The sequence below is a fragment of the Chrysemys picta genome, chromosome 1 (assembly GCF_011386835.1).
Source record: "Chrysemys picta bellii isolate R12L10 chromosome 1, ASM1138683v2, whole genome shotgun sequence".
In the NCBI taxonomy this organism is placed as follows: domain Eukaryota; kingdom Metazoa; phylum Chordata; order Testudines; family Emydidae; genus Chrysemys; species Chrysemys picta.
In genome coordinates this window covers 147,799,219-147,824,911 of record NC_088791.1, presented here as the reverse complement: position 1 = coordinate 147,824,911, position 25,693 = coordinate 147,799,219, and the positions used below count along the sequence as shown (strand labels likewise).

At 49.5% G+C, this 25,693-nt stretch overlaps 1 protein-coding gene across 9 annotated transcripts; it reads right to left on the bottom strand.

The window, feature by feature from the left end:
* Nucleotides 1-3,498: 3,498 nt before the first annotated feature.
* TRIM45 (tripartite motif containing 45) lies at nucleotides 3,499-22,364 on the bottom strand. 9 transcript variants are annotated; one of them, XM_005292707.5, is made up of 7 exons: nucleotides 21,879-22,302; nucleotides 19,847-20,325; nucleotides 15,967-16,700; nucleotides 14,304-14,433; nucleotides 8,925-9,039; nucleotides 6,876-7,002; nucleotides 3,581-3,915 (listed from the first exon to the last, which is right to left on the bottom strand). In XM_005292707.5, exons 2-7 carry the CDS (start codon nucleotides 20,320-20,322, stop codon nucleotides 3,764-3,766), a joined length of 1,734 nt encoding a protein of 577 aa, XP_005292764.2. In that variant the 5' UTR covers nucleotides 20,323-20,325; nucleotides 21,879-22,302; the 3' UTR covers nucleotides 3,581-3,763. The 9 variants fall into 9 exon arrangements, with proteins under 9 accessions (XP_065428784.1, XP_065428777.1, XP_065428766.1 ...); XM_065572698.1 differs by having other exon boundaries at nucleotides 21,697-22,120; XM_065572724.1 differs by having other exon boundaries at nucleotides 19,847-20,322; nucleotides 21,879-22,035.
* Nucleotides 22,365-25,693: the final 3,329 nt, after the last annotated feature.

The following is a 25,693-nucleotide window of genomic DNA, read 5'->3' as shown; positions in this document are numbered from 1 at the left end:
GGACTACGTTCATTAAATAAATGTACAGCACATAGGGCTGCTCATGAGTAGAAGCACTATCCACCCTGCCGGGGTATCCAGGCAGAACAACTCCTTGTAGTCACTGGCATTGAATGCAGCCGACAAGTCTGAAAGAATTGGCATGGGCACTTGACCCTGATAGCAGCTCATCCACCAGTGCGAGCAGTGCATTGCAATCCCTGTACCACACCCAGCTCTAAACCCAAACTCACTGTAGATCCTGAGGTTTATACACAGGGGTAACACCCACAAACAGTGCCTTGAAGAACATCAGTGACAGGTGTATGCACTACACCAAATAAAAGAAAATACATTGTCCGTCTGCAAGGACTTTGTTCTTGTTATCTGCATTAATTGAAGCTCAAACAGAAGTGAAGTCTCCAGATGAGAGCCCAGTGTGCAGGTGTCTCCTCTGTAACAAGGTGGGGACAAAGTGTCACACAGGATGCTTACAAATGTAAAGATATTATTAAATTGATAAGAACTGGCTACATGCATCACAGGGAGAGGTTATCCTTTGTAGGCCAGGGTACTTACTTCGGTAGGGAGACAAACAGATAGCTTTTAGTTTGGGTAAAGAAGGTGCTCGCGCCCAACCTTCGCTCACAGATGTCAGAGGCAGCAACTTGCAGATTAAGACAACCTGAGTAGTCTGGTTCCCAGAGCCAGGGCCGGCTCCAGGCACCAGCCCACCAAGCTTGTGCTTTGGGCAGCACCTGGAGGGGGACGGCACGGCGTGGCCAGAGTGCCGGGGAGAGCGGAGCCCCGGCCGGGCTCTCCGCCCTCCTCCCGGCGCTCTGGCTGCCGGGGAGAGCAGAGCCACGGCAGGCTCGCCGCCCTCCCCCGGCACTCTGTCCGCCAGCAGAGCCGCGGCGGGCTCACCGCCCTCCCCCCTGCACTCCAGCCGGTTGGGGAGAGCGGCCCGCTAGTGAACAGTTAAGAAAAGTAGATAAAAGTCAAATACACTCACAGCTCAGCCTCACATGTGTAAGTGATAATGACTTTCTGTCCCTGCCAACCCGGGCTGCATTTGAACCAATAACCTACAAAAAAAGGTTACATCTGCTATTCTATATCACTCAGGCTAATTCCCCCAGCTGTCTGTGGGCAGAGTGTTTGAGACCCCTTCTTGTATGGAAAACGCTGTAACTTCTAATGAGACTCTGCCAGTGAAGAATAGCAGAATAGTAGCATGAAGATGCCAGCTACTTGGTTCTAGCTTCCCACAATGTGCAAGGTGCTCCCAGTTCACCCTCATAAATGCAAGCAACAGGTGGCTGCACTTCTGCATCTCATCTCACTGCCAGCAGCACAGTGTCCCCTACTGTCACACTGGGAACTTGGTTCTATACTGATTCAGGTGAAAGGACATGCCAACATAGAATCATAGAAGATTAGAGTTGGAAGAGACCTCAGGAGGTCAGCTAGTCCGACCCCCTGCTCAAAGCAGGACCAGCCCCAACTAAATCATCCCAAGCAGGGCTTTGTCAAACCAGGCCTTAAAAACATCTAAGGATGGAGATTCCACCACCTCCCTAGGCAGCCCATTCCAGTGCTTCACCACCCTCCTAGTGAAATAGTTTTTCCTAATATCCAACCTAGACCTCCCCCCACTGCAATTTGAGACCATTGCTCCTTGTTCTGTCATCTGCCCCCATTGAAAACAGCCGAGCTCCATCCTCTTTGGAACCCCCCCTTCAGGTAGTTGAAGGCTGCGATCAAATCCCCCCTCACTCTTCTCTTCTGCAGACTAAACAAGCCCAGTTCCCTCAGCCTCTCCTCATAAGTCATGTGCCCCAGCCCCCTAATCATTTTTGTTGCCCTCCACTGGACTCTCTCCAGTTTGTCCATATCCTTTCTGGGGCCCAAACTGGACGCAATACTCCAGATGTGGCCTCACCAGTGCCAAACAGAGGGGAATAATCACTTCCCTTGATCAGCTGGCAATGCTCCTACTAATGCAGCCCAATATGCCATTAGCCTTCTTGGCAACAAGAGCACACTGTTGACTCATATCCAGCTTCTTGTCCACTGTAATCCCCAGGTCCTTTTCTGTAGAACTGCTGCTTAGCCAGTCAGTCCCCAGCCTGTAGCAGTGCATGGGATTCTTCCGTCCTAAGTGCAGGACTCTGCACTTGTCCTTGTTGAACCTCCATCTGATTTCTTTTGGCGCAATCCTTCAACTGTCTAGATCACTCTGGACCCTATCCCTACCCTCCAGCATATCTACCTCTCCCCCCAGCTTAGTGTCATCCGTGAACTTGCTGAGGGTGCAATTCATCTCATCATCCAGATCATTAATGAAGATGTTGAACAAAACCAAACCATCAATACCCCTTACTCTAGCACCTTGAGTTTTCCTTGGATTCCCCTCAACCAAGTATTTTCTAGACCATGGGTGGGGAACCTTTTTTCTATCAGGGGCCACTGACCCACAGAAAAAATCAGTCACAGGCCACACACAGCCCCGTGGGGGGGGGGGGTGCGGAGGCTTGGGGCTTCCCCTAGGCTCCGGGGTGGGGCCAGAAATGAGGGATTCAGGGTGCGGGAGTGGGCTCAGGACTGGGGCAGGGGGTTGGGGTGGAGGCTCTGGCTGGGCGCCGCTTACCTCAGGCTGCTCCCGGTTGGCAGCACAGTGAGGCTAAGGCAGGCTCCCCCACTTGGCCTGGCCCCGCGCCGCTCTCAGAAGCAGCCACAATGCGGCCAGGTGACTCTGCGCAGTACGTGCTGTCTGCCCCTGCAGGCGCTGCCCCCGCGGTTCCCGGCAAATGGGAGCTGCAGGAGCGGCGCCTGCGGGCAGGGGTAGGACCATGTGGACTAGGAGCTTTCTTGATCGCCCCTGTACTTAGGGGCCACAGGGGCAGCCGACTGACTGGCCTAGCACCCTAACTTCCCCCCACAGCGGGGCAAGCCAGAGCTTGCAACTCCAGCCCCATGGGGGGGTCGCTGATGCTCAGGGCTCCCGGCCCACAGTGCAGAGACTTGTCATGGGCCGGATTAAATTAAGCAGGGGGCCGGATCTGGCTCACGAGCCAGAGGTTCCCCACCCCAGTTCTAGATCAATCCTGCTTCATTTGTGCGATCTAAAAAGATACAGCCCAAGCCAGTACACCTGGAGATGCTAGGGAGAGTAAAGATTGCAAACAAAATAGCAGATCCGTTGAGTGAGATTGTGTAGTATTGCACCCATCTGCGATCAGGATCTAGCCCTGGCTAGAGGCATAAGAAATATGTAAGCAGCCAAGGCTTTTCTAAACATGTGCAGAACACCTTTTGGAATGTGACACAATCAGCATCTTTGGCCTCACTGTAACCATCCTTTAAGAATGGAGCAGGGGAAGGGAACGTTGACCCCACAGAACAAGATGCGTCTTGACCCTCTTTTAGGAGGAAGCTGTTTGTGCTGATATCTCCTCCCTGAGTCTGTTCTCCCAGGCATGGAGTTTAGAGACTGACTATGGAATTCCTCATTCTCTCCTCACTGAGCAGAAGTCAGTGACGTGACTCCCAGGGCTCCCCCAACGGTACACGAAATAACTTGTCACACACAGCCCCAGGATGGAATATAAGGCACATTTTTATTTTAACATGTCTCCCTTTCCAGCCCACACAGCAGCTCTGTATCTCGGTAAGGTGCTCCCTGGCAATGATGGCCACGTGACAGTCGCTGCACTTCTGTTGGTTTAGGCCTGAGTCCCAGCCAGTGGAGACCCCCCGAGCTCTAGGAGCCTCTACCCGCCAGTCAGAGCGCCACAGTTTTGAGCAGGCTTCTCTGCAAGTTCTCACCAGGCGGCACAGCTGAGCATTCAGAGTTTTCAATTGCTCTGCCACAGCAGGACCAGTGGGGACAGCCGGGGTGACCTTTGTGACCATGACCACAGCCTTGGTACCCACCTACCCGTCACAAGGATAGAGGAGAAACACCATTAGCATTGCTGAAAATAGCATAGAGACAGTTCCAGCTTCTAGTGACTTCCTGAGTGTGCCCCCAGCCGGCTGACCAGCCGGAGAGAGCCCTGTTGAGAGGGCATGGCACACACAATGAGGTGCTCCTGCTTTGGGCTGGCAGGGCCAGAATCCTTCAGCCAAACAGGGACAAAACACGGGTTGACCCCCTTAGTAATCCCCAACAAAAAGCTATTAATAGATTCATGGAGTCCAAGGCCAGAAGGGACCATTGTGATCATCTAGTCTGACCTCCTGTATAACACAGGCCATGGAACTGCCCCCAAATAATTCCTAGAGCAGATTTTCTTGATGTAAAAATTGCTATTGATGGAGAATCCACCATGGCCCTTGTAAACTATTCCAGTGGTTTATTACTCCTGTAATTAAAGGGAAATTTTTAAAAATATTTTTATAAGGCCTATGTATGCCCCAGTTTCCCCCCATATGTTGCATTGCTACCCACTTGGGGGGTGGGAGGGAGAGGATGAAGTTTGTTTTCAGGGCAGATTAAGAGACAAAGGCGTGTGTGTCACCTCCCTGTCCGGGTGGAATGAATAGAGCAGCGGTTCTCAAACGTCATTGCAGTGCGACCCCCTTCTGACAACAAAAATTACTACACCACCCCAGGAGGGGGGGACTGAAACCTGAGCCTGCCTGAGTCCCATTGCCCCAGGTGAGGGGGACGAAGCCCAAGGGTTTCAGCCCGGGTGGGGGGCCTATAACCTGAGCCCCACCGCCCTGGGCAGTGGGTCGTGGGCTTTGGCCCTGGGCGGTGGGTCGTGGGCTTTGGCCCTGGGCAGTGGGGCTCAGGCTTCAGTCCCGGGCCCCAGCAAGTCTAACACCAGCCCTGGTGACCTCATTAAAACAGATTCCAGACCCACTTTGGGGTCCCGACCCACAGTTTGAGAACTGCTGGAATAGATTTCAGTGGTAGCCGTGTTAGTCTGTATCAGCAAAAAAAACGAGGAGTCCTTGTGGCACCTTAGAGACTAACAAATTTATTTGGGCATAAGCTTTCGTGGGCTACAGCTCACTTCTTCAGATGTATGAAGTAAAAAATACAGGAGCAGGTATAAATACATGAAAGGATGTGGGTTGCTTTACCAAGTGTTAAAAGAACAGGAGTACTTGTGTTGTGTACTCCTGTTCTTTTTATGGATACAGACTAACACGGCTGCTACTCTGAAACCTTTACCAAGTGTTAAATCAGTCTAATGAAATAAATCAATTAACAGCAGGATACCAAGAGTCATTAAGGCACTGGCTGAAACCGATCAGATCAGATCAACGAGGCGTCTAGAGAGACAATGCACGCTCCAGTGACTCATGATTTGACACTCAACAGCAGGAAGCTCCAGCAGGAAGCTCTGGCCAGGAAGGCTGTGAACTGCGCGTGGCCCTGCCTGGAGAACAAAGGACAGATGTGTCCAGCAGGAATAAAGAGCTAGCTTCTGGAAGAGGCTGGGACTCTACTGGAACTGACTGAGGAAGTGAGAGCGAGAGCGAGAGCCTGGAAATGGAGTTCACTACAGGTTGGTTGGTCAATTGCTCTGGCTTGACCTGAATGGATTATGCTTTAAACTTTATTGCTCCGTGCTAACCTAAGGACTTCCAGTGCTTTGTTCCAGCTGACTAATAAATCCTATTCTGCTTTGAAAACGCTGTTTGGGGTGTGACTGCAAATACTGGCTGTGGTGCATTAGTCCCTGAAGTGTGTACCAGTCTTTTCCAGGAGTCTATCTCAGCTGGACTTGCTGAGCAGAGCAAGAGGGAGTGAAGATGTGAGTGAAGTGAAGAGGAGCGCTGGAGCCTGTAGAACCGTGATGACATCCACTGTTAAGAAACGTACACCTTCTTGTTCATGCTCTTCGCACTGCCTGCGATGTATCACGAATCTTAGCTCTGCTGAATCCCACCGTGCCAGCCTGTACCACCCCCTGGACCTCGCGGACAGGGAGTGTGCTCCTGCCAGAGCTGTCTACATGTCAAGTATGGGGGATGGAAGAAGTCATTTCTACTTTTACAACAGGCAAACCTTACAAAGACAAACATGAGTCTTGTGCAGGGCCATGGAAACCAGCGCTGATGAAATGAGTGACCAAGCTGAACTCTGAAAGAATTTCAGTGGGAGTTAGGCACCAGAATACCTTTGAGTATCTACATGGGGAACAAATATTCAAAAATGGACTCTTCAGCCTAGCAGAGAAAAGTATAACATGGTCCAGTGGCTGGAAGTTGACGCTAGACAAATTCAGATAGAAAATATAGCATACATTTGGAACAACTGTCATGACCAGGCGATGGGTGGTCTGACCTGGTGGTCAGAGCAGGAGTCGGGAGCCAGGCAAGGTCAGATACTAGGAGATCAGAGTCTGAGAGAGGGCAAACTGACAGGTGCCAGGAGGCAGGCAGGGTCAGGTTACCAGGAGATCAGAGTCAGGCAGTAGAAGCAGGTAGTACAAGGGAAATAGTCTTAAGCAGAGCCAATCCAGCTGCATGGACAACTTCCTGTTCCTGTGCTGTTTAAATACAAGCAAGGACACAGTCAGGACCCCCAGAGTTCCGCCAGTCAGATCCCAGGACTGGAGTCCTCTGTCAGAGTTCAGCTTCTAGTTCTGAGGACTGTTAGCAGTCACTGGGTGGCATGTCTGAACTTACTGGTGCCTAAGAGCCCTATGGACCAACGTTCAAGACCTGTGGTCCCTGACAACGATTTACCAAGGGTCACGGTGGATTCTCTATCATTGGCCATTTTTAAAATGAGATTGGATGTTTTTCTAAAAGATCTGCTCTAGGAATTATTTGGATCTTCTCTATGGCCTGTGTTACACAGGAAGTCAGACTAGATGACCACAATGGTCCCTTCTGGCCTTGGAATCTATGAGGAGCTGGGCCTTAGTGCTCACCTGGCATGGTCCCACCGCAAGCGCAGCGAGCAGCTTTCTGGCCTCCGCTAGAGCAGAACGTGCAACAATGAAACACACCCTGGTGTTTGCGGAATTTGTTCTTCACAGTCAGAGTGAATGGTGAGCCCTGCAGAGCAGAAGAGAACAGAGAGGCAATCGTGTGCCCAGCATACCCTGCTACTGTAGTAGGGCACTGGAGGGTGTCAAAAGTACCCAAATTAAAAAAAATTACTAGGGTGATGCTAGCAATTACAGACCAGTGAACCTGACTTTAATACCAAATCTGCTAGAGCAGAGGTTCTCAAACTGTGGTCCGTGAGCTCAATTCAGATGGTCCGTGGATAGTTGCCTCTAAGGTGTGAGCACGAGAGAATGAAGGGCCACCCACCTAATTAGTGGAGCTGCACAGGCATGGCTCCACTAATTAGATACCTGGATCCTGGAGAAGACGCACAGGTGAGGTGGTGGCCTTGGGGGGAATACGGGGCAGGTGGGAGGGTACAGTGGGGTTAGAAGAGGGGTGGGGGGAATTTGGGACATGCAGGGCTGCGGCGGCCACAGAAAGAGGCAACTTTCCCCAGCTCCACGGCTGCAGCTGCCGGGGAGAGACGGCCCTCCTTCCCAGCCCCAGCTCTGTGGCTGCTGTGGCGGGGGAAACCCTCCTCTCCTTCCCAACCCCAGCTCAGGGGCAGCTGCGGTGGGCGAGAGAGGGCACATCCATCGCATTAGAAAGGTAAGACTACTGATATGAAAATATGTGTTGTGTACTTTTATTTGTAGAACAAAAAAAGTTTATTATTAAGTTTTTTTATAGAGAGCTTTTATCCAAAGAGCTTTACAATAGTTAGCTAATGGTACAAACAACATTTGGAAAGATCATTAAGTGGTCCGCTGAGACCCTCAGCAATTTTCAAGCAGTCCGCGAAAAAAAAAGTATGAGAACCACTGTGCCAGAGGAACAAAATGTGAAAGGGAAAAACCAGCATGACTTCCACAAACGAAAACCCAGCTTCTGCAATCTACTAGATTTTTTTGAGCAAGCCAAAATAGCAGATAAAGGAGAACTGATGATCGTTTGTTTGGGCTTTCAAAATCCCTTTGACAAAATCCCTCACAAAAGGCAATTAAAAACTTGGCAGTGATAATGGGTAGATAATTAGAAAGGGAATCAGCCAGGGCTGAGTGGGCAGCAGGAGGCAGACCAGGGAATCAGCAGCGGGGAGGTGCAATAGATCAGCGGGGAGCTTGGGTATCATGGAAGTTTTGAGAGAGGCCAAAGCAGGCTGCAGCAAAGTTGGAAGGGCCAGGATTGGAGTGCTTTCCAGGAGGCTGCAGGAGGATCCTTTACTGGGAGAGACCAGCAGGTGGGGGAATGATTTTAACTAGGTGCTGTGGGAATTGGGAAAAAAGCTGGTGCAAGGGATGAGTCAAGTTCCTCAGTTCCACTGGGAAGAACAGGGCATGCAGATGGGGTATCGACGGAATAATACCTATTACATAACAGAGAAGGAAGAAAGTGTCTGTGATTAGAGCAGATGGAGCTAGGAGGTGCAGGGGTTACCTATGGGAATAGCTCACTGGGCTTGACTCACTATTGCCCTGCCCCTTATGCAAGTTCTCAAACTGTGGGTTGGGACCCTAAAGTGGGTTGTGACCCCATTTTAATAGAGTTGCCAGGGCTGGTGTTAGACTTGCTGGGGCCCAGGGCCAAAGCCCAAGCCCCACCGCCTGGGGCCTAAGCCCAAGCCCTACCACCCGGGGCCTAAGCCCAAGCCCTGCCACCCAGGGGCTTCAGCCCTCAGTGGCAGGGCTCAGGCTTTGGCTTCAGCCCTGGGCAGCAGGGCTCAGGGTCCAGGCTCCCCACCTGGGCAGAAGCCTTTGGGCTTGGAGTTTGGCCCCCGCACCAGGGGCAGCAGGGCTCGGGCAAGCTCAGGCTTTGGTCTTCCCTCCTGGGGTCATGTAGTAATTTTTGTTGTCAGAAGGAGGTTGCGGTGCAATGAAGTTTGAGAACCCCTGAGCTACATCAATCACAGTGAGTTGAAAGGTTACCTGTACATGCTGCCCTTTGACACAGATGCAGACAGTGTATGTGCCCAGCTCCTCAGGGATGTAGGAAATGTGGTAAGTCCCATCCCTCTTATCACACACGCTGGGCTTGATTATACTATAAATACAAAAAGAGAGGGAAACAAGGTCAGTAACTTGTAGAAAACTGATCTAATTGGTAATCACTTTGTGGATTAGATTTATAGGAAGCTTCTTACCCCATGCCCCAGTTCAGGGATCTAAAATGTACATGTATAAAAGACCCCTGAATGATGATGCATGTGCCGTAGATTTCACACACATACCTGCTATCAGAGGCCACAGTACCATACGAAGGAGATCAAAGAAAGTCAGTTATACTGCAATGATTTGCAACAACCCTGTGAGTACTGAAAGAGGAGAAGCAGAAAAACTGTAGCAGAGGGAGGAAGACAGATGCAATGTCAGAGCATCCTCTGGATTTCAGACAGGAGTCTTCTCTTTCCTACTTCATGGATGCAAGAGGAAGTGGCAAAGCTCTTGACCTTAAGAAGGAAAACTTGAGCTTTTTCAGTTCCTACGGGCAAAGGCTAAAGACCAGTTCTCACTCTTACTAGTGAGCCTGGAAAGCAGCAGGGCCAGTCCAAAAGATTGTGCATATTTTGCAAGCTGTATCCACTGCAAGTTCTCACAATAAAAAACTCTGCTCAGAGCTGTATCATCACAGTGCTTGGAAACATGGGCCACACAGGAGAGGATGGAGACATCACCTGCAGCCAGTATGGAAAAGCTGAAGCTTTCATTGCGGAGACCACACCACTCTTCTCCCTGACAAGCATTCACTGTTCCACTCAGTCATGGATGTAATGTACATCAGCACTGACATTACTCATTAAATCAGCAGGTCTGGATAATCTCTATCCATGAGTTTAAAAGAGTTGGCCGAAGAGCTCGCTAGACCATCAGCGTTGATTTTCAATAAGTCTTGGAATATCAGGGAAGGTCCAGAAGACTGGAAGAAAGCTAATGTTGTTCCAATATTTAAAAAGAGTAAATAGGATGACATGGTTAATTATAAGCCTTTCAATATGACAGCGATCTCAGGCAAGATAATGGTACAGCTGATATGGGACTTGGTTAATAAAGAATTAAAGGAGGGTAATATAATTAATGCCAACCAACATGAATCTATGGAAAATAGATTCTGTCAAATTAACTTGACATATTTTTTGATGAAATTACAAGTTTGGTTGATAAAGGTAATAGCGTTGATGTAATATATTTAGATTTCTGTAAGGCATTTGACTTGGTACAACATGACATTTTGAACAAAAACTGGAAAGATGTAAAATGAACATGGCACACATTAAATGGATTAAAACCAGGCTAATTGATAGGTCTCAAAATGTATAAACAGGGAATCATCCTCAAACAGGTGTGTTTCTAACAAGGTCCTGCCACGATCAGTTCTTGACCCTACGCTATAACATTTTTATTAATAACCCAGAGGAAAACATAAAATTATCCCTGATAAAGTTTGCAGATGACACAAAAATTGGGGGAGTGGTAAATAAGGAAGAGGACAGGTCACTGATATAGAGTGCTCTGCATTGCTTAGTAAGCTGGCACAAGCAAACAATGTGTTTTAATACAACTAAATGTAAATATAAATCCTACATCAAGGATGTAAAGAATGTAGCCCATACTTACTTGATGGGGGACTCTGTCTGGGGAAGCAGTGGCTCTGAAAAAGATTTGGGGGTCGTGGTGGATAATCAGCTCAACGTGAGCTCCCACTGTGGCAAAAAGGGCTAATGCAATCTTTGAATGCATAAACAGGGGAATATTGAGCAGGAGTAGAGGTTATTTTACCTCTATATTTGGCACTGGTGCAATTGCTGCTGGAATACTATATCCAGTTCTGATCTCTCCAATTCAAGGAGGATGTTAATTAAACTGGAAAGAGTTCAGAAAAGAGACCTGACAATGATTAGAGGATTAGAAAAAATGCCAGATAGTAACAGATTCGAAGAGCTCAATCTATTTATCTTAACAAAGAGAAGGTGAAGGCGTGATTCAATTACAGTCTGTAAGAATCTACATGGGGAACAAATATTTAATAAAGAACACTTCAATCTTGCAGTGAAATAACACAATCCAATGGCTGGAAGTTGAAGCTAGACAAAATCTGACTGGAAATAAGGTGCAAATTTTTAAATGAGACTAATTAGTCAATTTAACAAGGATTGTGGTCGATTCTCTATCACTGACAATTTTTAAATCAAGATTGGATATTTTTCCAAAAGATCTGCTCTAGGAATTATTTTAGGGAAGTTCTATGGCCTGTGTTATACAGGAGGTCAGACTAGATGATCACAATGGTCCCTTCTGGTCTTGGAATCTCTGAATCTATTAATTTTCTCAGACCATGCTCTTGTAAGGATCATTTCACTCTGCAGAACTGTCCCCCAGTCCCTTGGACAGCAAGGCACATGCTGTCTCAGTGGGATTGCCAGCAACTCTATTTGCATCTGATATCTGAGTGGTGGCACGGCAGTGCATCATTCATGAGACATATGGGCCCAGTTAAACTGGTACACTCTTGCTGCTTTGTGACACTCTGCAGTTAATCTGGTTTTACAGCTGTTTTGAATCACTGAAGTGGCAACAAAGCAGCCAGAGTAAACATTTAAATCAGACTCTACAACTACTACTACCATCTCAACATGGAAGAGAGAAACTGGGAGAAGAATTGGGGAAGGGAGCCAAGGAAGGGAGGGGACAAAGACGGAGAGGAGATCAGAGGAAAAATACAAGAGAAAAGGAAAGACATCTTATCCCATAAGGTCAGAGGCATTGGAAACAGTGTCACTTCTCAGGGCATATCTACACTACAAAATTAAGTCGACCTACAGATGATGCTCTGACATTGCTGTCGACTTACAGCCACCACTCACTGTGGTGAGTCACAGCCCTCCTTCTGTCAGTGGTGTGCGTCCTCACCAGGAGCACTTCCACTGATTTAAGAGAGGCAATGTGGGGGGCTGAGAGCCCAGGCTCTCAGCTCTGTTTGGAGTTCCCAGCTTCTCCTCCCACTCTCAGCTCCTGCTCCCTGCCAGGAGCCTGGCTGTCTCCACCCTGCTCTCAGCTCCCCGCTACCCACTGGGAGTAGGGCAGCCATCCTGGCTCTCAGCTCCCTGCTGGGAGTGGGACAGCTGCCCCACCACCTCAATGGGGAGCTCCAAACCCAGAGCCTGGGCTCCCGGCGGGAAGTGAGGAGCCGGGCATGGGGAGCCAGGCAGCAGCCCGGCTGGGAATGGGGAGTTGGGACCCAGGGAGTCTGGGCAGCAGCCCGGCTGGGAGTGGGGAGTCCCCACCTGCCGCAGGGTGACAGCCCTGTGAGCGATTTTCTTGTCAATTTCATAGCACCAGCATGGAGCTATGAAATTGACAAGAATTTTAGCCAACAGCCATGTAAGTAAGGCAATGTCTACACAGACACTGCATCACCCCAACTACACGACATAAGCCTTATGGCTCTCATGGAGGTGGAGTCATTATGTCAGCGTAGTAGGGCACTTACATCGGCAGGAGCAAGGCTGCAGTGTATTCACTGACATAATTGGATTGCTGTAAGCCACCTTACATCAACTTAACTCTGTAGTATAGACCAGGCCTCAGTCTCAGAGAGTAGCTGCTTGCAGAAAAGCCAGTTAGGAAGCAGCAGGCACAAGAAGGGCAGAGGGCTGAGTCATCTAACTTAAGAACCAAGATGTGGCCTATGACTCTTATCTTTAACATTGTGACCCTATTTTTGATCATTACTGGCAGGTTGTTCCTTTATGAAATTAACCCAATACTGGTTTCACAGGGAACCAAGGTGGCGAAAATCCCAGTGAAATCATGAGGTAGTCATATAGGAATTGCCATACGCAATCACACCTGTGGTCCAACTAGTCCAGTAGCCTGCCTCTGCTGGTGGCCAGTACTGTTCTGCTTTAAAGGAAGATGCAAGAAACCCAGCAGCAGGCAATTATGGAACAGCCTGCTCAGGGGAAAATTTCTTCCTAACCACCATTAATTAGAATTGATTGTGCCCTGAAGCATGACCATTTATAATCTTTCCGAAATCCTGGTTTGGTTTTCCCCTATTGGTTTGACCGAATACAGTTGCCTACCTCACTTCCTGTCATAAACTGTGTTATAAGTGTTGCTTTATGTTACTACATAGCTGCTATGTCTCACCCTAGGGGTGACTGGATTTCAGCAGTGGATGAAGTGATCATATATACACAGAAATGAAAAATCACGCTAATGTGACTTCAGCCACCTCTGTCCCCAGACAAAATTACTCCCCTCTCTCCCCTCTAAGCATTGTGGTATACACATCTCATTCATCCTGATTGATGCAGAGTGCAGGAGGAAGGACTGGAGACGTGTCCTCTGACAGTGCTCCTTGATCAACAGATAGCTACGTATGTAGTGTTGTTTTCCTATCCTTTATCTGATTTTTGACTATGCTGCAACTGTTGTGGTGTTGCTCTGTATCAAGGCATAAACCCCATCACAGACTATATATGGCAAAAGCTGGAGTCCTGAATGCTAACTGATCTTATTCTTCCCTATAACAGAGAGTTTTAGCATTATATTCTCTTCTACACCCAAACAATGGCCATGTTGGCAACTTGCCCTTGCTTGTACCTAACTTGCATAAAATGGAGCAGATTACATTCTTAAAGGTGACCCGCAAAAGCTTTTTTTAAATTGGACTTGTGCCCTTTCTTGCTGCTTTTTGATACCAAAGCTGGCCTCAAAGCATCTTTCAAAATAAATTTTTTGCTTGTGTTTTTGTCTTAGTAATACCTGGAATGTCAAGTTTGGGTTTCTCTGGTTTTCATGGTAGGCTTTCAAGCTTCCTTTGAGCTCAGTCACCTTAACTGAAGGACAGAGATTACTGATGCCTGAACAAAGGCATCCTTTATACAAAATGTTAATCTCTCATTTAATTTAAATAGGTGTTAACAGAAACAAAAGTCCTCGTTCTCTGTTACCTTGGATCATGTGCAGACACCCAGTGTGCAACAGGTGTAAAATGCTGCCAGATCAGAGTGATTTACACCCACTATGCCTTTAAAAATGCCCAACTATTATGATAAAATCATGAGGTGGTAGCTCTGTTTTAGAGCTCCATAAGGGCTGCACTTGGGCCCACAGCTCTTGGGTGAAGCACCATTGTGCTATTCTCCCTGTAAGTCCTGGCCTGCCCATGGAAGCTCTTTACTTACAGGGGACTGCAAACATGGAGGTACATAGAGACAGAGATGAGGAAGCCTGTAGCAGAGATTTTAAAGCAAGACAGAAGGCAAACAAAACCATTCTGGCCATCCCAGGGAAGGTACCAACCAGTCCTTCTTGTCTTTGTGGATGATCATGACCCGGATGGGCTCTCCTCCTTTCCCCATCTGCTCTCCCGATGCATCATTACACAGCAGAGTAAAGCTGGCCAGCTGCTTCTGACGGGCACTGTGGAGATCTGAAAGACAGAGCAAACTGTCCCGTACTGTTCCAGACAGGACTGAGGAGAGACACACTTGACATCAGCCAGCAGCTTTCCAACACCCGCACTGTACTTCACTCTGTCTAACCAGGATTTTATAAGGTTCCCCTTCGCTGAGCCCCTTCCATGAAAAGTAAAACCAAACACATTGCTAGTGTCCTGCTGGCCAAGTCCTCCCACAGATGGCAAGTGTGCCTTGATTGGAAGGTGCAGCTCAGAAGTGGGCTGCACGCTCCTTTGCAGTCCCTTGTTTTGTGAGTTCGGCTGGCGATTGTTTCAGTCCTCAGAACAAGCGCTGCTCTAATTTAGGCTCAGCTCTGAAGTGAACACGGTGACAGCTGAAAAGAGCCAGAGTGCAAGGACACTCCAGTTTTATCCCCTTACCCAGCTACACCCCCAATACACACCCTGCGGATACAGAGCCATTCCACTGGCTCTACAGAAGCAGGATTTCCCCCGTGAAATGGAGATATTCTCCAAGGGCTGGTTCCACTGGTTTTCCAGTCCCTTAGGGCCACTGTTGGTGTAAAGGGGCTGCAGCAGAGACCAGGGCTTTTGGTGTGAGCTGCCTCTATAGGATGCTGGCCTTGCACACGAGTGGCTTTTTGATTGCAAAGGGCTGGGACAACCATGGTTCTTTCCCTCCCTTTCCCTGACAGAGTTCGTATGTTACAGCTCACAGGCAAGAGAGGATCCTAGACTAAGGAACACAACCCCGGACTTACCAGTGTAAAATGATCACCAGTCTGCTTCAGGAAAGAAATAGCAGTTATTTCTTCTTTTAAAAAGCAGTGACACTAGAGATGTACAGTGAAATAAATCTATAGGATAGGGATAGCCTAACTGCTGTCCAGGGCCCAGTACAGTCCCCTTCCTCCTCTTTAACATGGAGGTGGAGACTGCAGATGATATGTCCCATCGTGCAATGTGACCTTCTACTTCGATCAAGACAGAGCATTGCATACTGGGAGCTGTCATCTTGGCAGGCCTCACTTCCAATTGTAGTCAATATGGAAGTGGCAGAATGGGACAAGGAACCTTCCTTCTTAAATCTAGCCCAGGCTATGAGTGACCCAAAGTTAGTGCTATCTGACAGATGCTCAGTGGCCTGCATGAAATGCATCTGACAGTCTCACAAAGTTCTTGGTGGACAGTTGTCTACATTACAATATGCACTAACTGGTCCCCACTGTGGTCAGTTTCAGCAGAGGCCAACGACTACATGTATCAGGGAGACTGAACTACTTGCTCAGCCACAGAGTTGGTCTATCCAGTTCAGAGATGAGGGACAATGACAAGAAGCAATGGGAAAGAAGTTTTACCTACTATTGCATGCCCTGTACCTATTCTGGATTAACTATGGTCTTTGGTCTCTAGGGCTGCCCCCAGGGTGGTTATGCACACCCTCAGTTAAGGAATGACATCTATAATAGGGTTTTGTAGGGTTCACCCCAATCCCTCCCACTTTTATTTTATCATTGGTCAATCAGAATCAAGTTGTCCCCATACCTTCCCCTTGCAGGACACATTTGGCTGGATCAACTGCCTTATTGAGAATGGTCCCAAAAACCTCATAGCCACAGCACTGGCCAGCCTTCTCATGGGGAGAGAACTGGATCCCATCTTCCACTCCAGGGTGGATGCTATAATCTGCGTTATTCAGCTTTCTCAGCCGGCTCGCCACCACCCCCTTGGTGATAAGGATCTCCAAGTCTGAGCCACTGGTCAGCAGGCGCTCAGTGAACTCCACCCCAGTCCTCATGTCCATCAGCAGCTGCTCCAGCTGTGCCTTCTGTAAGTGCAACAGGGTCTCCTTTTGCACCTTCAAGTCTTCCAGCTGCTTCAGCAGCCGGTCCCGGTGTTCTTCAATAGCCCTTATGTATCCGTCTGCAAATGTGCGGATCTCCCCAGCCACTGCCTCCACATGACTGCAGATGGCATTGCTGACTCCTTCAATATGGCGTAGGGCCCCTTCTAGGGTGTCCACGTGCAGCTGGGTGCTCTTGAGGAGGTCCCGCATGGAATCTCCGTGTTTGTGGATGACATTGGCAGTAAAGGCATATGGATGATGCCGGTGCTCGCCCACCACACAATCCCGGCACACAGGCTGCTCACACTGCTCACAGAACAGCGTCAGGTCTTCTGAAGGGTGGGAAGGACATAGAATGGACTTCTCAGTCCGGCTGTAGCCCTTCAGGTCCTCTAGATCCACCACAGCATGGGAAGCTGTTTTCTTCTGTCTCCTAGAAGGAAGTATAAGAGATAAATCTGGGCTTGCAACATGTGACCTGCAGATTCCTACAGAGCTGTCGATGACCCCCTCACACACTGTGACCTGCATGGACCACAAGCCACAACATATGATACTCCAGACTGATTCAATAGATGGCAATGTTGCATGATGGGATCTTTAATCTCCTTGAGTCACACCTCCACATGAAAGATGACATCATCTACAACCTGCCCCCACTTTGTGCTAATTAGCAGCTGCTCTCTGGCTCCCTGCATGCTGACAATGCTGTTCTCAGATGGGAGAATGTTATACAAGGACCAGGGGGGTAGCTGTCACACTATTAGTACAGGTAGTCTCTCTTTACAGAGCCTGCCAGAAGCAGGGTAGCTGCAAGGACCCCAGAGCCCACTGTGATGAGTGCAGCAGGAAGATGGTGGGTGCCACCAGGTGAGGGCTGGCAGGCAGCAGCATGGAGTAAGTTTGCTCAGCCACTGCCTCTTCCATGGATGTCTAAGGGATGTCAGGCTCCTTACCTGTCAATCTGTCTCTTTTTACCCGCCTTTTATTCACTCGAACAAAAACTCGTATACCCTTGAAGGGAAGATGGGAGATCAGGACCAGGCAAGAGTCAAACAAGGACCTATGGTAAGATACTAAATATTCTTAAATCCAAATGCCATCTCTCTTCTAGACTCAGGGCTTGTTCCTGCTTAGCACAGCTGAGGTGGGGGCAGGGCAGAAAGCTCCTGGGGCCATCCAGCTGCCAGGCCAGTACCAAACACACAGCAAAGCAGTCTCAAGGTTGTTCTATTTTACGTTGCCTGCCAACAGCCCCCAGGGGACATTTAGCAGCTGGGGGATCCACAGGGCATTAGGGACTCCTAACCATGCCTCCTTCCACTGGCCATACCCCCTACACCAAAGGGTGAGTGTCTGAGGAGGGGCAGGATATGCTAAGATGGCTCTATACCAGCCAAGGATTCTCCGATGCAGGGGAAATCCCGCAGGAGACAGTAAGATAGCTCAAGAGCTGCTTTACACCACCTGAGCAGCACAAAACCGCCACAGGGCAGAGCAGGGCGCTCTCAGACTTCTCCTTTTGCCTCATTCTTTGAACTCTTCTCGTGCTCTCACTTGTGTTATGTCTGCACAGCCACCTTGTGCCATTTCTGTAACACTCCCTGGATGTCACCTCTGCTGAAATCCCACACCGGTACACCAAGCAGCATGACAACAGCACTCCCATGTTCACAAAACTCCATTGGCTCCTGATGACCCAGTTCCCAGTGGTCCTCCTTGGGCCTGATCTCACACCAGTATAGATCGGGAGCAGCTTCACTGATATAATGGAGTGACCTCAGTGTAAAAGTGATATCAGTAGATGAGACTGGACTCAGGCCCCTTAGGCTGGATTCTTTACTGCCTTGCACCTTGGTCCTTGGATGGCTATTTATATCAGTATGAAAAGCTGCCGTTCTGGGGCTCAATTCCTTGCTGTCCAGCATCTTGTGTAGTCAAATTTGGTGTAAGAGGTTACCCAGGTAGAGTAGTAACATTTTGCCCTGGTGTAACTGATTGTACAAAGTGCAGGGCGACTGGGAATCAAGACCCTGTTGCACAGGTATAAGTGTCTACACAGGGGCGAGGCAGTAGAGAAGTTAGCCTGATTCTTGGTAATGCAAAGGACTCTTTGAAGCATTCTGGCAATGTTGGAGGGCACTAAACAAGGAGGAAACAGGCCCAGAGCACTACCCCAGCCAGGGGACTTCCCTGGCCAGTCTAGAACTGCCAAAATGGCTCTAAACCAAGTCCTTTTCCAGTCCCCACCAACCATGTATATATTCCAGCTAGCCTCACAGATCTCATCTCTTTTCTCCTCTAGCACTGCACTTCTTTGTCTCCTCACACAGTCACACCACTATTGATGCAAGAACCTCCTCTGCAGCACCTACATCTGTAGCAGCCACCCTGTACTTCTGCCTCATCATCTCTTCAGCTCTTTTCAAACCTCACCTGGAAACCCCCCCCCTCCCCCCGCTGACACCTCTTCAATTTTCACTCACTCTACTGCAGCTTCATTCTACAACTGCCTTAAATGCTGCAAAGCAAAGGGAAATTTGCTTGTGTTACAGCTACTGGCTGCCTGGCTTGCAGGGCGCTATGAGGATACGTTCATGAATGTTTGTGGACACTCAGATGGAACAGTTTCAGGAGCAGTATATACATGGACAGAGTTGACTGGAAGTAAGCCGTGTAGTTACGCTAACATCAGGATTTGTCCAACACTACCCTTTTCTCTCTAGGGCTGAAATTTTCCACACCAGTTCTCAAATTCACCCAGAAGTAACTTTTAAACATACACACAAACAATTATTGCTTTAAAAATTGCCTCTTTGCAGGCAACCTCAGTAGACAGGCCAAGGGCTGAAGGCCCAATGGAGGCTGAACTGCCCTCTCTCCTCTCGAGCTGGGGTCCCTCCAGAACAGGACTGGATAAGCAGGGAGTTTGCACTGCCACTGCCCGGGCTATACCTGCTCTGGGAACAGCAGGTTTCAGTCTCCAGGGCTGTCAATCTCTTATTTTTCTGCTGTACTACATTCACTTAAATGTAAAATAAACAAATGTCTGTTGGAGCATCTACCAAAGTTTGGACTTATTGACCGGTGGATGATGTCTCTGGACCAGATCAGCCTAGGTAGATGAGTGCAGCTCTCCCACACGGTCCACTCTGTTGTTTGTCCCCACCTGGGCTATGAGGAGGAAGAGAATGTGTGGGCAGGCTCCTGACAGCCGTGGCCACAATGGGCGAGGCACTGTACAATTTTCACAGTTGTTCACTAATTTGGGTGTTTCAATATTTGGGGCCCACCTGAGACATCCACGGCCTGATTTCCAAGGATGCTGAGCAACCACACCTCCCATTCACTTCCTTTAGAGTGGTGGGTGCTCAACACTTCCAAAAATCAGGCTCAAATCAGACACCGAACACCTAAGTGGACACTTCTGGCCTAATTGGTTACCATGCATGCATGGACAGGTGGCTCCGTATATATAGTACATATACTTGTGTAAGACCAGAAACAGCAATGGAGTTTTCATGCCTGGAAGGGCTTAGTTACACATCTGCTCTCTGCCTCTGGTGCTTCCTCCCATACCTGTGAGCCTGGTAGCAGAAGTGGCAGAGATTGGCTTTGCAGGTGGGACAGTGCTTCACGGCTTCCCCATCCACACAGAGGTCACACAGCATTCCTGGGCCTTGCGCCTGCAGGGTCTCCAGTAACACCTCATTCATGGCCAGGTGGTCAGTGGTCAAGTCATTAATGCCGCCTGGTGGCAAATCCACCTCTGTGTCACAGACAGGACAAAGGACGCTGAGCAGTGGTTGATGATGATCCTGGAGCCACGACCCATCTGAGGTAGAGTCTGAATCCTCCGCCTGGAAGCCGAGCACTGAAAAGGATTCCAGCTGCTCAAGACAGGCCATGCAAAACGTGTGTAGACAGGGCAGGATTTTGGGGGCCAAGAAGAGCTCTGTGCACAACGGGCACCTAGTTCTGGCTAGGCCCCTGACTTCACCAGGGATTTCGGACATGATTCCAAACTGCCGCTGCTGCTCTTGTGGGTCGGACATCTTCTGAAATTCAAATTATGGAATGAAAATAAAATCCAATCCATGCAATTTATGTACAAAAAGTGCCAGGGCTGCCATGAAAGGGTCCAGCATGGCCCCGAGAGAACCCCTCTTACAGCATGGATGGGGCCTGCTCTAGTGACCCTTTCCAAGCATCCCAGTGCAAGTGAGGGTCACTAGCTTGTTCCCAGTGACCAGGGAGAACACTTCAACCTCCCTGGTCACTCGATTACAGACCTCAAAGTTGCAATACTCCAACAAAAAAACTTCAAAAACAGACTCCAATGAGAAACTGCAGAATTAGAATTAATTTACAAACTTGACACCATTAAATTAGGCCTGAATAAAGACTGGGAGTGGATGGGTCATTACACAAAGTAAAACCTATTTCCCCATGCTAATTTTTCCCCTACTGTTACTCACACCTTCTAATCAACTGTTTGAAATGGGCCATCCTGATTATCACTACGAAGGTTTCACAGCATCTCCGCCAGGTGGGGGAAATGGAGTCGCTCTCAGGGGGGACAGGCACTCTCGTGGTGCCACTGTCAGGTAGGGGATATGGGGTCACTCTCGCAGCATCGCTGTTGGGTGGGGGTACATGGAGCACTCTGGGGATATGGGGGCACTTTTGGGCAGGATGTATGGGAGGTGTTTTTGGGTGGGAGCTATGGGGAGCACTCTCATAGTGTCACTATCGAGTGTACAGGGTTGCTCTCACTGTGTTACTGTCAAATGCACAGGAGGTGCTCTCAGTGGGCACTCCTCTGCCATCACTACCAGGTGGTGGTTAGGGGAGCATTATCAGGAGGCATAGGGATGTTCTCAGCAGGGGGGTTGAGGATGCTCCAAGGGGGCATGGGAGGTGCTCTTGGGTGGGGGGTACAGCCAGGGTACTGTCAAGCCAGGATATGGGGCTGCTCTTGCAGCATCGCTATTGGATGGTGGGGGTATAAGGACTGTATCGTGGCATTGCTGTTGGGTGTGGTGCTGTCAGGCGAGGCGGTATGGGGGGATCTCCCAGTGTCCCAGTTGGGCATGGGGTATGGAGCCCTTCTTAGGGGAGGCACAGAGGATGCTCTCACGGTGTTGCTGTTGGGCAGGGGGCACTCTAGGGTGGGGGTATGATGCACTCTCAGGAGGGGGTATGGGGCCGTCGCAGAGCAGGAACAGGGGCGCTCCCGAGGGCGGGGTGCCGAGGCGCTGTCGGGGGAGGGGGGCCATTCTCAGGGTCACGGGGACACTCTCGGGGGGTGCCGGGGGTGCTCTGCTCCTGCCTGCCCCGCGCTGTGAGCTGGGGGGGGGAGGGGGGCAGTGGCTGGGTCAGGGCCCCTCTCACAGGCCGCCCACCCCCAGCCCCGGAGCGCAACTTACCCAGCAGCGCCAAGGCCGCGCGGCATGAGCAGGGCCCGGGGGTCCAGTCTCCGCTCGCAGCCCCGGCGCAACCCAACTCAGCCACCCCGCAGCCCCCGGGCCAGTCCCTGCTCCGCCCGCCGTTGTCCGGTCTGGGAAGCGCCAGCCCCGTGTCTGCCCCAATGCCCCCCCCCGCCCTTTACCTCTCTGCAGCGGGAGCCCTTGGGGCCCCCTCAGGCGCCCGCCCCAGGAGTCTCGGGGGAAATCGCGCCGCGGCCCCACTTGTGGCAGGACCTTGAGCAAAGTCATGGGGACGCTGCGGGCCTCCGCCCGCTCAGCTGGGAGAGGCGGGCCGGGGGCTCTCCGGGAAGCTGGCACCTGCGCGGAGCTTCCCAGGGGAAGCGGCGCTGCCTGCAGGGCGAGCCGGCTCGGTGCCAGCCCCACGAGCTAGCGACATTTGCCCTGGGGAGACACCCAGGGACCCCCACGCAGATACCGCCCTCCCCGGGCACAGCTTCTCCGGGCGCCAAGGGCAGAGCCACCCTGCCGGGCCAGCAGGAGATCGGTATTAGCCGTACCCCGGAGACCCCAGGCACGGGGTTGCTGGGTTAAAGCTGGGCCGATGCCAGTCCTTCCCCAAGGAGCTGACAGCACAAACACAGTTCAGGGGCTGCTTTGCAGAGCTGTATACAGGGCGGGATTTAGGGGCAGGCAATCCAGGACTACCTCTTGCGGGGCGCCTGGCTCGGGGTACTGCATAGGTGCTGGAACTAGGGGTGCTGGGGTTACTGCTGTGCACCCCCTGGCTTGAAGTGGGTCCCATCATATACAGGCTTTACAGTTGGGTTAATTGTTCCAGCGCCCCTGGGGTGTTGTAAGGTATTCAAAATTTAACAAATGGGAGGGGGGGGTGAATAAATGGACACAAATCAGACGTCGAGAATTATAGTATTCAAAAACCAGTCGGAGAACACTTCAACCTCCCTGGTCACTCGATTACAGACCTCAAAGTCGCAATACTCCAACAAAAAAACTTCAAAAACAGACTCCAATGAGAAACTGCAGAATTAGAATTAATTTACAAACTTGACACCATTAAATTAGGCCTGAATAAAGACTGGGAGTGGATGGGTCATTACACAAAATAAAACCTATTTCCCCATGCTAATTTTTCCCCTACTGTTACTCACACCTTCTAGTCAACTGTTTGAAATGGGCCATCCTGATTATCACTACGAAGGTTTTTTTTCTCCTGCTGATAACAGCCCACCTTAATTGATTAGTCTCGTTAGAGGTGGCATGGCAACACCCATTTTTTCATGTTCTCTGTGTATATATATCTTCCTTCTGTATTTTCCACTGCATGCATCCGATGAAGTGGGTTTTAGCCCACGAAAGCTTATGCTCAAATAAATTGGTTAGTCTCTAAGGTGCCACAAGTACTCATTCTTTTTCCTCACATCGGAGTATCTCATAGCCCTGTAGCTAGGGCACGCACCCAAACGGTGGCAGAGCCCTGTTCAAATCCCTTTTCCCCCTCAGGTGGAGGGAAGACTTGAACTGGGGAGTCTTCCACCTCCCAGGTGAGTGCCCCAACCACTGGGCTAAAAGTTTTGAGGAAGCCCCTCCTTCTCTTTCCTCACCACCCCACCTCCCAACCTCTTTTGTGTGAACTCCATCTGAGCATGCCTATTGGATCAGGCTCACCTGTAATCTAGGGGGTCGAATGCCTATCTTCTCCCGGTTTGTGAATGACTCTGGGGCTTCGATGGAAGATAGGTGCCTGGGTACCTGGAGTGAGGCAGCAGTGTGCATGCCCACATGCAGAAACATAAGCACCCAGGGAATTTTTAATGCAAAAACATAGGCACCAAGTCACTTTTAGTATCAGAGTGGTAGCCGTGTTAGTCTGGATCTGTAAAAGCAGCAAAGAGTCCTGTGGCACCTTATAGAGCATGAACTTTCGTGGGTGAATACCCACTTCGTCAGATGCAAGTCAGTTTTAGGCACCTATAGGGCTTGGTAGAAGTTTTGTGCATCACACTGGTCCCAAAAATGGGACTTAGGCACCTAACTCCTTTTATGCATTCAGGCCCTGACCATTTATTTTGGTGCTAGAACAGACCCCTGGGATAACCCATTCATCTGTTTTTTCCAAGTACTTGTTTTCTCACCCACATGCATCCTGAACCATCTGTCTTGGAGTAGCAGTTCAATGGCATCCGTAACCCATGGGGGAGGACTCTTGACATTTTAACAAGTAGACATGTGTGCCATACCATATCATATGCTGCAGTGAGGCCAAGGAAAATAGTGCCTCTTTTCAGGTTTCTTTGAAAACTGTTTTAAAAAATGGGGTTAGTGTAAGTACTTTGTCACATGCGCTTCAACCTTGTGAAACGCCTGCTTGCTCCACATTCAACCGGTTCTCCACTTCTGGTGTTATTCGCTGTAAAATTAGGCGGTCTAGAACCTTGAGACACTCAGAAAGCAGCGATATTGGGCAGTAGCTTGATACCTGGTTTCGGTCTTTACCAGGTTTTGGCAGGCTGATGACTTTTGACATACGCCAGAGTTTCGGCAGTCTTCCTTCATTGGTGACCCTTGTGAAGAACTGAGCCAGCCAAGAGCAGGCGCATGGCCAAGATGTTTCAGGAGCTCTGGAAGGATGTTGTCATAGCCAGCAGAAGTGCCAGATTTGATGTTATGTAGCACTCTGTCCAGCTCAGGCACTGTGAAAGGGTCAGGGCAAGCTCTGGATTTGTGCTGCTTGCAGAAGACCCTTCACTTGCTCTGGACTCGACTCTTCACTTCTTTTTCCAGGGTTGTCTTTTCCATATGAAGGAGGTGACTGGCTACTTGGTTAGCGCTCACACATGATCAGCTTGGTGTCAGTGGTTGCTGGGCTACTTCAAGGCGACAAAGTAAACTCCAGCATTTTTGGCTGGAACAAGTAAAGTCCAGGTTCTTGGTCTTTTCCTCCCATCTGGCTTGACAAGCACAGCTCAAAACTTCGACTAAGTGGTTGGCCGCGTCCAGGTCACTGGTTGACTCATACTGCTTGAGTAGAGCGGCACACTCTTCTTCAAGGCAGGGGATGTACACAGGGTGATAGCCAGGTGGAATGGCTCTGGTGGCTGCTTTGTAGATGGCTCTACAGAAACGCCAGTAAGCCTGCTCTGTTGGGATGTGGTGGGGCAGTATTGTTACGACACTCCATTCTAGTGTCTTGCTGTATTTCTCCCAGTTGGCTTTGTGCAGGTTCCACCGCTGCTGCTTTGTGCTCGTGACAGTTGGTAGCCGAAGACCAATATGGATCAGTGACTGTCTGTGCTGACTGTGTGGAAAGTTGTGCAAGACTTGACATGATGCTGAATGTGGGTTGCTGTGTACTGAACTGACCCAACATATGTCAGGTGAGTAGATGCAGTTCCATCTAGGGATTTGTCAGGAACAAATCATGCCAAACCAATCTGATTTCCTTTTTTGACAGGTTTACTGGCCTAGTAGATAGTGGGGAAGCTATAGACATGATATATCTTGATTTTACTTTTGATTGAGTTCCATGTGGCATTTCCATAAGCAAATTAGGGAAATGTGGCCTATATGAAATTACTACAAAATGGGTGCACAACTGGTTGGAAGACAGTACTCAAAGAGTAGTTATCATTGGTTCGCTATCAAACTGGGAGGCCATATCAAGTGGGGTCCCACAAGGGTCTGTCCTGGATCTGGTACTATTCCATATTTTCGTTAATGGCTTGGATGATGGAGTAGAGAATCTGCTTATAAAAGTTGCAGGTGACAACAAGCTGGGAGGAGTTGCAAGCATTTTGGAGGACTGGATTAGAATCCAAATGATCTTGATAAATGGAGAATTAGTCTGAAATCAATAAAATGAAATTAAATAAAGACAAGGTGTCATGAACATACAGCTAAGGGTGGCATAAAATCCCTCCTTTACCTGTAAAGGGTTAAGAAGCTCAAATAACCTGGTTGGCACCTGACCAAAAGGACC

Bases quoted from the DNA above. Each gene is read 5' to 3' on its own strand.
- TRIM45 (XM_065572694.1), bottom strand. From the start codon at position 21,984: ATGACTTTGCTCAAGGTCCTGCCACAAGTGGGGCCGCGGCGCGATTTC. The intron at 20,326-21,696 runs GTAAGTTGCGCT...TTTGAATTTCAG, and splicing joins CGCGGCCTTGGCGCTGCTGG to AAGATGTCCGACCCACAAGA. The intron at 9,040-14,303 runs GTTGGTACCTTC...TTGTATTTATAG, and splicing joins CACAAAGACAAGAAGGACTG to TATAATCAAGCCCAGCGTGT.